This window comes from Pseudophryne corroboree (assembly GCF_028390025.1).
Source record: "Pseudophryne corroboree isolate aPseCor3 chromosome 3 unlocalized genomic scaffold, aPseCor3.hap2 SUPER_3_unloc_20, whole genome shotgun sequence".
In the NCBI taxonomy this organism is placed as follows: Eukaryota; Metazoa; Chordata; class Amphibia; order Anura; family Myobatrachidae; genus Pseudophryne; species Pseudophryne corroboree.
Window position 1 is genome coordinate 1,063,165 of NW_026967509.1, and position 14,637 is coordinate 1,077,801.

Below are 14,637 nucleotides of genomic sequence, written 5' to 3' on the forward strand. Positions count from 1 at the left end.
CGGACAGGGAATGGGTTTCAAGTCCCTTTTTTATATTTCGGATATGTTCCCCTAGTCTTGTTTTTAGGGGACGAGATGTCCGTCCTATATATGTCAAGTTACATTTGCAACTAATGGCGTAAACGACATTGCTTGTGTCACAAGTGATAAAATCTTTTATTTCCACAGTTTTTTCATTAATTTGTATTTTTTCAATTTTGCTACAGCCCATACTTTTAATGTTGCGACAGGCCATACAACTGCCGCATCTGTAAAAGCCCTTTGACATTATTCTCGGTGTGTTTGGAATGGTCTGTATGGCACTGGAGACTAATTTTGATCTAAGGTTAGGAGCCCTCCGGTAAATGTGAACCGGTTTATCTGGGGCAAGTGGCCCTATTACCGGATCATGTTTAATAAGATTCCAGTGCTTCTTCATGATCCTTTCAATATTTCTATGTTGGGTAGTATATTCTGTGACGAACGCCCATTCATATTTTTCATCTTTTTCTTTTCTTGTGGTGTTTTTTTTTAACAGTTCTTGACGGTCTATTGTATTAACCGCCTCCATAGCCCTATTGATATTGTCTTTTCCATAGCCACAGGCTTCAAACTTTTTAGTTAGAATCTCTGCTTGTTGTTGGAACATAACATTATCGCTACAATTCCTTTTTAATCTCTTAAATTGGCCTATTGGAATAGAATTAAGCCAACTGTCATGGTGGCAACTATCTGTAGAAATATAAGTACCGGAATCTGTAGGTTTGGAAAAGGTCTTAGTGTTAATTTGTCCGTCCTTGATATAGATTGTAATATCAAGGAAGTTGACCGTAAGTTGATCTATTTGAAATGATAAATTGATATTCTTATCATTGGAATTGAGTCTATCACAAAAAGCGTGTAGAGTCTCTACATTACCACGCCAAACAAAAAAGACGTCATCAATATAGCGGACATAGGACACTAGGCTCGACCCGAGCACGTCGGAAGACCAGATGGCTTCGGCCTCCCACAAACCCATAAATAGGTTGGCGTAGCTCGGGGCGAACCTGGTGCCCATCGCTGTCCCCGTTTTTTGGAGGTAGAACTGGTCCTTGAAAAGGAAAAAGTTGTTCTCAAGGATAAATTGCACACCCTCTATGATGAATTCTTTAATCTCATCAGAATGCTCAGATAGGCTTAGAAAATGATCGACTGCCTCTATACCCTGTTTATGGTCTATAATGGTATAAAGGGAGGTCACATCTGCAGTGACCAGATAGTTACCCTCCTCCCCTAATTTGAAGCTGCAGGGTCTTTTCCGCTTATCAAAAACCCTTTTGGTCACTAATGACACAGACACAAGGGCTTTCTTCACTTTCCTCCAAATACCTCTAAGGACAGAAGCCACAGAGGAACCACCAGGCGTGGAGTCCAGGGGGTCAAAAGAATTGGCCTTAGGATGATGCCCATACACACAAAGGAAGGGAGAGATCCCTGTAGCAGAGTGAGCCGCGTTGTTATAGGCAAACTTCGCCATGGACAGATGAGCAACCCAGTCAGTCTGACACTTGGAGACATAACACCTGAGGAACTGCTCCAAGGACTGGTTCACCCTTTCAGTCTTCCCATTAGACTGCGGATGGTAGCCTGACGACAAGCTGACAGAAATCTGGAGATCGGAACAAAATGCCCTCCAGAATTTGGCCACAAACTCGGATCCGCGGTCAGAGACCACATCAAGTGGCAACCCGTGGAGACGCACAACATGCAGCATAAATAATTCAGACAGGCGTCTGGCCGATGGCAGCCCAACCAGTGGAACAAAGTGCGCCATCTTCGAAAACCTGTCAACGACAACCCAGATGGCTGTCATCCCCGAGGATTTGGGCAAGTCCACCACAAAATCCATTGAAATGTGGGTCCATGGCTTAGATGGAATAGAGAGTGGATGTAATGGGCCAACAGGAACCCCTCTAGGAGTCTTATTTCGGGCACAGATGTCACATGCCCGAACCCACTGATCCACATCCTTAGCCACCGAGGGCCACCACACCGCCCTAGATAGCAACTCCCGAGTTCTGGCAATACCCGGGTGACCTGCCGACTTCTTGGCATGGAATTCCAGGAACACTCGCTGTCTTAACCTAGGAGGCACAAACAAAAGACCTACCGGAAGGTCTGGAGGAAACTGCTCCTGTGCTCTAAGGACTAATGACAAGAGGTCCTGGGTAATGCCCACTTTAATACATGATGGGGACACAATGGGCAACGGCTCCTCGGTGGTCTCCTGGATTGGTGCAAAACTCAGCGAGAGCGCATCAGCCTTGATGTTTTTTGACCCAGGGCGATATGTTATCAAAAAATTAAAGCGAGCAAATAACAAAGCCCATCGTGCCTGCCTGGCATTGAGACGCTTCGCTGACTCTAAATATGCCAAATTCTTATGGTCGTGAGAATTGAGACCACAAACTTAGCCCCCTCAAGCCAGTGTCTCCACTCCTCGAGTGCATCCTTAATAGCCAACAATTCCCGGTTACCCACGTCATAATTCATCTCGGCAGGCGAAAATTTACGGGAAAAGTAAGCACAGGGATGAAGGCGATTATCAGACACTCCCATCTGAGAGAGCACTGCCCCAGTACCCATCTCAGAGGCATCCACCTCCACCACAAAAGGACGCTCTGGATCTGGGTGTCGCAGCACCTTGGCCGAGACAAATGCCCTGTTGAGACGGGCAAAAGCCGCTTTGGCCTCACAAGACCAGTGAGCAACATCCGCCCCTTTCTTAGTGAGTGCCACCAAGGGCGCCACTATAGACGAAAATCCAGCGATAAATCGTCTATAAAAATTCGCAAAGCCCAGGAAACGCTGAAGCACCTTCAAACTAGTGGGCTGCACCCAATCCAGGACTGCCTGTACCTTGGAACCCTCCATTTGGAAACCTTCTGGGGAGATAATATATCCTAGAAATGCGATTTGCTGAACTTCAAATTCGCACTTCTCCAGCTTCGCCCCAAGCCGGTGGTCTCTGAGTTTCTGGAGGACTAAGCGTACATGCTTCCGATGTTCCTCCAGGGAATGGGAGAAGATTAGGATGTCATCTAAGTATACAACTAAGAATCTATCCAAATATTCCCTGAGCACATCGTTCATGAAATCCTGGAAGACTGCCGGGGCATTACAGAGCCCAAAAGGCATCACCAAATATTCATAATGCCCTGAATGGGTATTAAAGGCAGTCTTCCATTCATCCCCCTCTCTTATTTGGATTAGATTGTACGCACCACGTAGGTCAATCTTAGAAAAAATGGTGGCAGTACGAAGCTGGTCAAACAAGACTGAAATGAGAGGCAGTGGGTATGAGTTTTTAATCGTGATACGGTTCAATTCCCTGAAGTCGATGCAGGGTCGCAACGAACCCTCCTTTTTACCCACGAAGAAGAACCCCGACCCAACTGGAGACTGTGAAGGTCTGATAAATCCCTTAGCCAGGTTCTCCTGAATGTACTCTGCCATAACCTGAGTCTCAGGACGTGACAGGGAGTACAACCTGCTCTTGGGAAGCTTAGCATTCGGCAACAAATCAATGGCACAGTCATAGGGGCGATGGGGAGGTAGTGCCTCTGCAACTTTTTTGGAGAACACGTCCGCAAAATCTGCATAACACCCTGGCAATCCTGGCAAACTTAGCTGCGAGAGCCTGACTGGAAGGCTCAAGCAACTCCTGAAACAATCAGTACCCCAACTAAGAATCTCCCCAGAGACCCAGTCAAATTGAGGATTGTGGGCCCTTAACCAGGGTAATCCCAACACCAATGGGGCAAAAGTACAGACAGTCACATAAAAGGACAATTCTTTAGAGTGTGTGGCTCCAATAAACAAAGAAATCTGGCTAGTGCAAGAGGTAATTTTACCCTGGGATAATGGTTCCCCGTTTAACCCACAAATCTCAATTTCCGATGCCAAGGGTACTAAGGGAACAGAGTGTTTCAGGGCGAATTGGCGGTCCATAAAAACCCCGTCGGCCCCACTGTCCACAAAGGCCTCAGTCTTGACAGTTTGACCGAGGATCTTCAAGGTCACCGGAATGATAAGTCTTCTTGGGAAATTCTGACTTCTGGCCTGACAGGATATTTCCCATCACCCTCAGGCCCTGAAGTTTTCCGGCTTTTCTGGGCATGATACTACCACATGACCCTTATTCCCACAGTACAAACACAACCCCTGCTGTCTCCTCCGCGTCTTCTCACGCGAGGAGAGGCGGGTAGCCCCAATCTGCATAGGCTCCTCGGAAAAATCCTCAGAGTCCGAGGTTCCCTTGGGAAAGAAGGAAACCTCGGTCTCCCTTTCAAGCCTACGCTCTCTCAGCCGTCTATCCACCCGGATGGATAACTGCATGAGCTGATCCAAGCTATCAGGCAAGGGATATTGTACCAGTTGGTCTTTTATCTGGTTAGAAAGACCTCTTCGGTACTGGTGTCTCAGGGCTGGGTCATTCCACTGGGTGTCATGGGCCAACCTCCGAAACTCCGTACAGTAAACCTCAACTGGCCTTCGCCCTTGCTTAAGGATCGAAATCTGAGCCTCGGCTGAGGACGTCTTGTGAGGGTCATCATACAACATGCCCAGTGCCGTAAAAAAAGCATCAACACTTTTAAGCGATGGACAGTCAGGCTGCAACCCATATGCCCAGACCTGTGGGTCTCCTTGTAGCAAGGAAATCACTATGCCCACCCGCTGAATCTCCGACCCAGAAGACTGGGGCCTAATCTGGAAATATAGCTTGCAGCTCTCCTTGAAACAAAAGAACTGCGAGCGATCTCCAGAAAAACGATCCGGAAGATTTACTTTCGGCTCCTTAACCCCTGAAGGTGCTGCTGCTGCGGGAGCTCCGCCAGCGGCCTGGGAGGTGTGCATTTTAATGGACAAATCATTAAATTGTCGAGTCAGGACCTGCACCTGATCGACCACCTGTTGCAACGTATTTTGAGGGGTATGCTCCATATTCCCACAAAATTTCAACAGGAGTATTAGGCTGCTGAATATGTTATGCACACCAGTGCCTGCAGAAATGTACTGGTGTCTGAACTGTTATGCACACCAGTGCCTGCAGGAATGCACTGGTGTCTGAACTGTTATGCACACCAGTGCCTGCAGGAATGCACTGGTGTCTGAACGGAGAGGGATGCAAAACAAATGAACTCACAGACAGACGGGGGAATATGACATTACATACACAGAAGGCGATAAGGTAACAAAATAAACACAAAGTGAACAGAGAAGCCCAGAGGCTAAGAAACTGGGTGTCTCCCTAGTATTAGGAATGCTCAGATGGAAAAAGCAAGATGTTGTGTTTTAATACGTAGAGAACCCAAAATGCTGTTGCTAAGGGCAACAGCAAAACCCTAAAGGGTTACCAATGGGTGTGGCAGTAAACTCCTTGGTCAGAGATGGAATAATAGACACAAGGAGATTCTCCACAATCCTAATCCTCACAGGTTCAGCTTACTTCCACTAAACTGATACCTGAACACCTTGCACAGTGAGAAAGGATTTAGGCAGGCAAGTCTGAGAATACAGCCGCTAAGTTCACAGAGTAGCAAAAGAACCCCAGCAAGTTAAACGACTGACTCCAGTCTTACTGCTAGGTCTGGATTGGCAGAGTGTAGTACCAAATCCCCAGGCCTATTTGCAGTAAGCAACAACAAATACAAAGCTACACAGTACTGGCTAACTTTCAGGAACTGACTAACCAACAAAGATTCAGCAGCATCTGCTTAACCTGAGAAGAGGGTTTATAAAGCAGGTGCTGTCCACGCCCCACTCAGACCTCACAGACTGTGAGCACAAAAACCAGCACCGGATCCCCTGCCGTGCACAGAGCCTGTAACCACTGCACAGCAAAAGACCCGAACCGGAGTATCAGCTGTGCTCAGGTTATTCCGCTAGCACTTGTCTCCCGGTTGCCATGACGACGTGGTAGCACAGGGCAGGAGACCCTAACAGGTAGATAAGAAGCCACTTAGTGAGGAGATCTCCAGAAAGCATGTCTGGATGGACCACACCCCTCTTATTTATTATTTTATATACTAACAGGGGTGACAGGTGTGGTACATCCCTGCAAAGGCAGATCCAATCTCTTTCTCATCAGACTCTGCTGTGTTACCTGCACTCTCACTCAGATGTTCACTGCTGCCAGTAGCACACGTATGAGAAGCAGAAGTATGGCGGCAGCTGTATAGATTCTGATATGTAATTCTCTATATCATACTTACTGTACACACATCATCCTTATTAATATTGAGAATATAGAAATAAGACACTGATGATGGGGATGTAAAAATAGGATTTTAATTACCTACCAGTAAATCCTTTTCTCGTAGCCTGTAGAGGATGCTGGGGTCCAATTAGTACCATGAGGTATAGATGGGTCCTTTGGGAGCCAATGGCACTTTAAGAGTTTAATAGTATGGGCTGGCCCCTCCCTCTATGTCCCTCCTACCAGACTCAGTCTAGAAACTGTGCCCGAGGAGACAGACATACTTCGAGAGAAGGAAATACACAGATAGTGGTGAGATTCCCACCAACTCACACATAACAAAAAGGAAAGCCAAACTAACCAACTTGGAACAATTCAGCAACGGCTGAACCAACAATACTGAACCAAGTAACACTGCAGAAATACGAAGCATAGGGCGGGCACCCAGCATCCTCTACGGACTACGAGAAAAGGATTTACCGGTAGGTAATTAAAATCCTATTTTCTCTTACGTCCTAGAGGATGCTGGGGTTCCATTTGGTCCCAAGGGGATGTACCAAAGCTCCCAGAACAAGAGGGAGAGTGCTGAGTTTCCTGCAGAACTGATTGACCAAACTTGATGTCCTCAGAAGCCAAAATATCGAACTTGTAAAACTTAGCAAATGTGTTCGACCCTGACCAAGTAGCTGCTTGGCAAAGCTGAATAGCCGAGACACCCCAGGCAGCTGCCCAGGAAGAACCCACTCTACGGGTAGTGTAAGCATAAACAGATTTTGGAATTGGCAATCCTGCCATGGAATAAGCATGCTGGATAGTAAGCCTGATGCAGCGTTAAATTGTCTGCTTAGAAGCAGGACACCCAATCTTGTTGGGATGATAAAGTACAAATAGTGCGTCTGACTTCCTGTGACGAGTAGTTCTCTTCACATAGATTTTCAAAGCCCGCACGACATCCAAGGACTTTGAGGTAATTGAGGTGTCAGTAGCCATTGGCACCACAATAGGTTGGTTGATATGAAAAGCCGACACAACCTTAGGGAGAAATTGCTGACGCATTCTGAGCTCCGCTCTATCCTCATGGAAAATCAAGTAGGGGCTCTTGTGCGACAATGCCCCCTATTCTGACACACATCTGGCAGAAGCCATGGTCAACAACGTGACCGCCTTCCAAGTAAGAAACTTTACGTCCACCTCCTGTAAAGGTTTGAACCAATCCAATTGCAGGAACTGCAGCACCACATTTAGATCCCAAGATGCCATAGGAGGCACAAAGGGTGGTTGGATGTGCAGAACTCCTTTCAAGAAAGTCTGAACCTCAGGGATAGCAGCCAATTGTTTCTGAAAGAAAATAGGCCGAAATCTGGACCTTGATGGAGCCCAAGCGTAGGCCAACATCCACACCTGCTTGCAGAAAGAGGAGAAAATGTCCCAGTTGAAACTCCACCGTAGGAAACGTCTAGGATTCACACCAAGACACATACTTTTTCCAAATCCGATGGTAATGCTTAGACGTTACCCCCTTCCTAGCTTGGATCAGAGTAGGAATAACCTTATTCGGAATACCCTTCCGAACTAAGATCTGGCGTTTAACCTCCATGCCGTCGAACGTAGCCGCTGTAAGTCTTAATAGGTGAACAGCCCCTGTAGTAGAAGGTCCTCGCGAAGAGGAAGAGGCCTCGGATCCTCCAGCGGTAAAGCCAGAAGATGTGCGTACCAAGCCCGCCTTGGCCAGTCCAGAGCAATGAGGATCGCCGGAACTCTTGATCTTTTTATTAGTTTGAGAATCCTTGGGATCAGTGGAAGTGGAGGGAACACATACATTGACTGGAACACCCACGGAGTCACCAGGGTGTCCACCGCCACTGCCTGTGGGTCTCGTGTCCTGGAACAGTTCCTCCGAAGCTTCTTGTTGAGACGAGAGGCCATCATGTCTATCTGAGGTACACCCCATCGGCACGTTACCTCTGCGAATACCTCTGGGTGGAAGCCCCATTCTCCTGGATGGAGATCGTGTCTGCTGAGGAAGTCCGCTTCCCAGTTGTCCACTCCCGGAATGAAGATCGCCGCCAGCGCGTTTTTTTCTGCCCAGAGGAGGATTCTTGTTACCTCTGACATTGCAGCCCTGCTCTTCGTTCCGCCCTGTCATTTTATGTAGGACACCGCCGTTAGATTGTCTGACTGAACCTTAATAGCTCGATCTTGCAGAAGATGAGCCGCTTGTAGAAGGCCATTGTATATGGCCCTTAGTTCCAGAATGTTTATTTTAAGGACTGATTCCCGGCTTGACCATTTTCCTTGGAAGTTTTCCCCCTGGGTGACTGCTCCCCAACCTTTGAGGCTTGCATCCGTGGTTTGAAGAATGCAATTCTGAATCCCGAACCTACGGCACTCCAGCAGGTGAGAAGTTTGCCGGAACCAGAGTAGTGAAATTCTGGCTTTTCGGCGACAGGCGTATCCGCTGGTGCATGTGAAGATGCAATCCCGACCACTTGTCCAAGAGATCCAGCTGGAAGAACCGTGCATGGAATCTTCCATATAGTAGAGCCTCGTAGGAGGCTACCATCTTCCCCAGAAGGCGAATGCACCGACGAACCGATACCCGGGGAGGTTTCAAGACATCCCGGACCATTGATTGGATCAACAACGCTTTCTCCACTGGTAGAAACACCCTCTGCACTTCCCTGTCGAGTATCGTCCCCAGGAAGGTCAGTCTCCTTGTCGGTTCCAAATGTGACTTTGGAAGATTCAGGATCCACCCATGATCTCAGAGTAGTTGAGTTGAGAGCGCAATACTCTGCAACAGCTTCTCCTTGGAAGATGCCTTTATCAGCAGATCATTCAGATATGGAATTATGTTCACTCCCTGTTTGCATAGGAGGAGCGTCATCTCCGCCATAACCTTGGTGAACACCCTCAGAGCTGTGGAGAGGCCAAATGGCAACGTCTGGAACTGATAGTGACAGTCCTGTAGTGCAAACCGTAGATAGGCCTGGTGAGACGGCCAGATCGGAATATGAAGGTACGCATCCTTGATATCTAGGGATACTAGGAATTCCCTCTCCTCCAAACCTGAGATCACCGCTCTCAGGGACTCCATCTTGAATTGGAAAACCCTCAAGTAGGAGTTCAACGACTTCAAGTTCAATATAGGCCTTACCGAACCATCTGGTTTCAGTACCACAAACAGGTTTGAGTAATAACCCTTGGTTTTTGGGTGAAGTGGAACTGAAACAATGACATTTGTTCGTACCAATTTTTGAATGGCTTCCTGTAGAATAGCACTTTATGTCAGCGTCGCTGGTAAGCCTGATTTGAAGAATCTGTGAGGTGGGAATTCCTGAAACTCCAGTCTGTACCCCTGGGTAACAATATCCATCACCCAGGGGTCTAGGCATGATGACGCCCAGACGTGACTGAAATCTTTTAGTCTTGCTCCCACCTGCCTGATCTCCAGGCTGAGAGGTCCACCATCATGCTGAATATTTGGAGGAAGCAGAACCTGGTTTCTGTTCCTGGGAACCTGTTGGTGCAGGTTTAGAAGGTGGGAGGGGGTTTGGATTTTTTACATTTTGTGGCTCGAAAGGACTGCAGTGTAGGTGTAGGATAAGATTTCCTAGCTGAGGCTGCTGCGGAGGGAAGAAATGTCGACTTACCTGCAGTCGCCGTGGAAATCCATGCATCCAATGCGTTCCCAAATACTGCCTGACCTGGTTCTCCACACTTTTGTTGGATTCTGCATCCACAGTCCATTGGCGTAGCCAGAGACCTCTGCATGCCGAGAGAGCCATGGAAGTGGCAGGCCAATGTCCTTCATGGCCTCCACCATGAAACCTGCAGTATCCTGTATGTGACAAAAACAAGTCAATGTCACTCCTATCCATAGTATCTAAGTCCTCTAGTAAGGTGCCTGACCACTTTACTATGGCTTTAGAAATCCACGCACAAGCAATAGTGGGCCTTAAAACCACGCCTGTAGCAATGTATAGTGATTTGAGTGTAGTCTCAATCTTGCGATCAGCCGGCTCCTTTAAGGCCGTTGAACCAGGGACAGGTAAAACCACCTTTTTAGACAGCCTAGATACAGAAGCGTCTACTATAGGTGGGTTTTCTCACTTCTTCCTATTCTCTTCAGGGAAAGGGAAAGCAATGAGAATTCTTAGAGGGATCTGGAATTTTTTCTCTGGGTTTTTCCAGGATTTTTCAAACAAGGAGCTTAACTCCTTAGAAGCAGGGAAGGTAAGCGAGGACTTCTTATTTACTGTAAAATAAGATTCCTCTACTTGTTCCGGAACCTTCTCAGAAATATGCAAAATATCCCTAATGGCTTCAATCTTTAGCTGCAACCCTTTAGCAAGGGATGCATCCCCCCCCCCCCTGCATATCCCCATCACCGTCCCCTGTATCAGAGTCGGTATCAGTGTCAGCTTGCATTATCTGGGCAAGTGTACGTTTTTTGGGGTATGTAGGTGGGGTTTTACATGAAGTAGTGGGAGCTGAATACTTCAAACCCACCACAGATTGTCTCAAAACCTGCGTCTCTTTCTCAGTATGTGACATCCTTGTTGAAATCTGGGATATCATTCCCCTTAAAGAATCCACCCATGGGGGTTCGGAGTCAGAAGGCTGAGACAGCACATTGCAGTCCTGAGTACATGGAATAGACTCCTCAGGAGAAGATACACACTCTGCAGCACAGGAGACAGAGTCCTTAGACATAGTAATGTGGATATACACACACAAACACACACACACACACACACACAGGAAAATGTCAGACACAGTTTCCCCCAGAGTACCTTCAGAGAGTCACAGAGTATAAGGAGCAGCCACACAGCGCCCCTGTAGGCAGTTATTATGATAAAAGCCCGGCGCTGACTGACCTTAATATGGAGGGCAGCGCTCCCTGTCAATGTCCTAGTTCCTATGATCTGCAGGGAGAAAATGGCGCTGGTGAGTGCTGAATCCGCCCTGAGAGGAAGCCCCACCCATTGTAATGGCGAGTGGCTTCCCGCACTAATTGTTTATACTGGTCTGAGGATTTTAGTGATAACAGGGGGAATAGCGCCTGTTAGCTGTGTGACCAGTGTAAGGTTTATCCGCGCTGGCTCAGGACGCCCCTCAAAGCACCTACACTGTGTGTTGCTGACCCTTCCTGGAGCGTAGCCTGTCAGCTGCGCTCCCACCCTTGTGCCGCCATACCCTGCCGCTAACCGAGACGCTGGCGCTGTACTCACCACTTTTCTTTCTTCTGGCTTTGTTAGGGAGTGGCGACCGTGCTGCAGGAGTGAGTAGTCGCCTCGTGGGCTTGCGATCAGCAACCTCAGGAGCTCAGTATCCTGTCAGCGGAGTAGAGAACCATTAACTCTATAGGAAGTTGGTTCCTGTTCCCGAACCCCCCTAAGTCCCACGAAGCAGGGAGGCTGTTGCCATTAGCCTTCCTGTAACCTAACTAACTCTAGAAAATAAAAAACTAAGAAAACTCCTAGGAGCTCCCCTAGCTGTGACCGGCTCCTCCGGGCACATTTTCTAAACTGAGTCTGGTAGGAGGGGCATAGAGGGAGAAGCCAGCCCACACTATTAAACTCTTAAAGTTCCAGTGGCTCCCAAAGGACCCGTCTATACCCCATGGTACTAAATGGACCCCAGCATCCTCTAGGACGTAAGAGAAAGTAGATTATAAACTAGCAGATGATGATTACAGGGTATCATATGGTGTATTGCATGTAAAGTACCTTGTTCCACACCTACTCTGCTGTAGCAATATACCTTTTATAAGGGTGAGTAACACATGTACAGGCTTACCAGCGTATGAGCGCACACATAAAGGAATACTACCTTACCAATGCTTCCAGGAGTAACGTTAGGAGACATTTCTCTGATCCATCAACTCATATGACTGATGTTATTATTCATCTAGAATCTCCAATTCATACGATATGTTCCCCATCCATTGTTTTACATTGGTGCTGACATAGGACTTGGCGAGTGACTACATCTCCATTTTTACTTCATGGTTAGTTACCAGTACAAGAGAGAGAGATATCTAAGTCTTATTATAATATTACATTTGTTATTGTGAGTGTTCTCAGGAGGGTGGACACAATGATCATCTGAGACACATTATTATAAAGCCTTCATTAAGTTATGTTTTATTGGCCCTCATTCCGAGTTGATCGCTCGCAAGGAGAATTTAGCAGAGTTGCACACGCTAAGCCGCCGCCTACTGGGAGTGTATCTTAGCATCTTAAAATTGCGAACGATGTATTCGCAATATTGCGATTACAAACTTCTTAGCAGTTTCTGAGTAGCTCCACACTTACTCGGCATCTGCGATCAGTTCAGTGCTTGTCGTTCCTGGTTTGACGTCACAAACACACCCAGCGTTCGCCCAGACACTCCCCCGTTTCTCCAGCCACTCCTGCGTTTTTTCCGGAAACGGTAGCGTTTTTATCCACACGCCCCTAAAACGCTGTGTTTCCGCCCAGTAACACCCATTTCCTGTCAATCACACTACGATCGCCGGAGCGATGAAAAAGCCGTGAGTAAAAATCCTAACTTCATAGCAAAATTACTTGGCGCAGTCGCAGTGCGAACATTGCGCATGCGTACTAAGCAGAAAAACGCTGCGATGCGAAGAAATTTACAGAGCGAACAACTCGGAATGAGGGCCATTATACACACATTTACAATTAAGTGTCCCAGAGAGTCGTCTTCTCCTATTGTTTACAAGATTAATATTGTTACAGAAAATGTCACATTTCCATAATGTATTTTATTTCCAGCAGATGGACACACAAGCAGGAATATCTCAGAAGGACATCTAATGTTATCCCCGGATTGTGACATAAGAGATAATGACAGTAGACAGGATTCTCCAGGAGATAAACCCATTACCCCAGTTATACATCCAGCTCTATCAGCTGATCCCCCTGATCCTGGGAAATGTTCTCCTGATCACTTTGATATTGGTGCATCTGTTACAGCTCTGAGAGTAGATACAGTGTTTCACTGTTCTATAGATGCCAAATGTTTTACACAGAACACAAAGCCTATTAACCCACACACAGGTAAGTTAAGTGAAAGGCCACTGATATGTTCTGAGTGTGGGAAATGTTTTACACAGAAATCACAACTTGTTACACATCAGAGAAGTCACACAAGTGAGAAGCCATTTCCATGTTCTGAGTGTGGGAAATGTTTTGCACACAAATCAGTTCTTGTTAGACATAACAGAAGTCACACAGGTGAGAAACCATTTCCATGTTCTGAGTGTGGAAAATATTTTGCACACAAATCACATCTTGTTATACATAACAGAAGTCACACAGGTGAGAAGCCATTTTCTTGCTCTGAGTGTGGGAAATGTTTTACACAGAAATCACAACTTGTTACACATCAGGGAAGTCACACAGGTGAGAAGGCATTTTCATGTTCTGAGTGTGGGAAATGTTTTACACAGAAATCACAACTTGTTACACATCAGAGAAGTCACACAAGTGAAAAGGCATTTCCATGTTCTGAGTGTGGGAAATGTTTTGCACACAAATCAGTTCTTGTCAGACATAACAGAAGTCACACAGGTGAGAAACCATTTCCATGTTCTGAGTGTGGAAAATATTTTGCAGACAAATCACATCTTGTTATACATCACAGAAGTCACACAGGTGAGAAGCCATTTTCTTGCTCTGAGTGTGGGAAATGTTTTACATGGAAATCACAACTTGTTACACATCAGAGAAGTCACACAGGTGAGAAGCCATTTCCATGTTCTGAGTGTGGGAAATGTTTTACACAGAAATCACAACTTGTTATACATCAGAGAAGTCACACAGGTGAGAAGGCATTTCCATGTTCTGAGTGTGGGAAATGTTTTGCACACAAATCAGTTCTTGTTAGACATAACAGAAGTCACACAGGTGAGAAGCCATTTCCATGTTCTGAGTGTGGAAAATATTTTGCACACAAATCACATCTTGTTATACATAACAGAAGTCACACAGGTGAGAAGCCATTTTCTTGCTCTGAGTGCGGGAAATGTTTTGCACTGAAATCAGATCTTGTTAGACATCACAGAAGTCACACAGGTGAGAAGCCATTTCCATGTTCTGAGTGCGGGAAATGTTTTACACAGAAATCACAACTTGTTACACATCAGAGAAGTCACACAGGTGAGAAGGAATTTCCATGTTCTGAGTGTGGGAAATGTTTTGCACACAAATCAGATCTTGTTATACATCAGAGAAGTCAAACAGGTGAGAAGCTGTTTTCTTGCTCTGAGTGTGGGAAATGTTGTGTAAGTAAATCACATCTTGTTATACATCACAGAAGTCACACAGGTGAGAAGCTGTTTTCTTGCTCTGTGTGCGGGAAATGTTTTACACAAAAATCACATCTTGTTAGACATCAGCGAACTCACA

The 14,637-nt window shown here is 46.5% G+C and overlaps 1 protein-coding gene across 1 annotated transcript in view; it reads left to right on the plus strand.

The window, feature by feature from the left end:
* The window catches only part of LOC134983664 (oocyte zinc finger protein XlCOF7.1-like), a gene marked incomplete at its 3' end in the record, with an annotated part of 201,135 nt that extends 186,793 nt beyond the window's left edge, over positions 1 to 14,342 (plus strand). The window contains exons 7-8 of the mRNA XM_063949330.1: positions 13,374 to 13,464; positions 13,549 to 14,342. Coding sequence (XP_063805400.1) covers positions 13,374 to 13,464; positions 13,549 to 14,342 — 885 coding nt within the window. The remainder of the gene's footprint in view (positions 1 to 13,373; positions 13,465 to 13,548) is intronic.
* Positions 14,343 to 14,637: the final 295 nt, after the last annotated feature.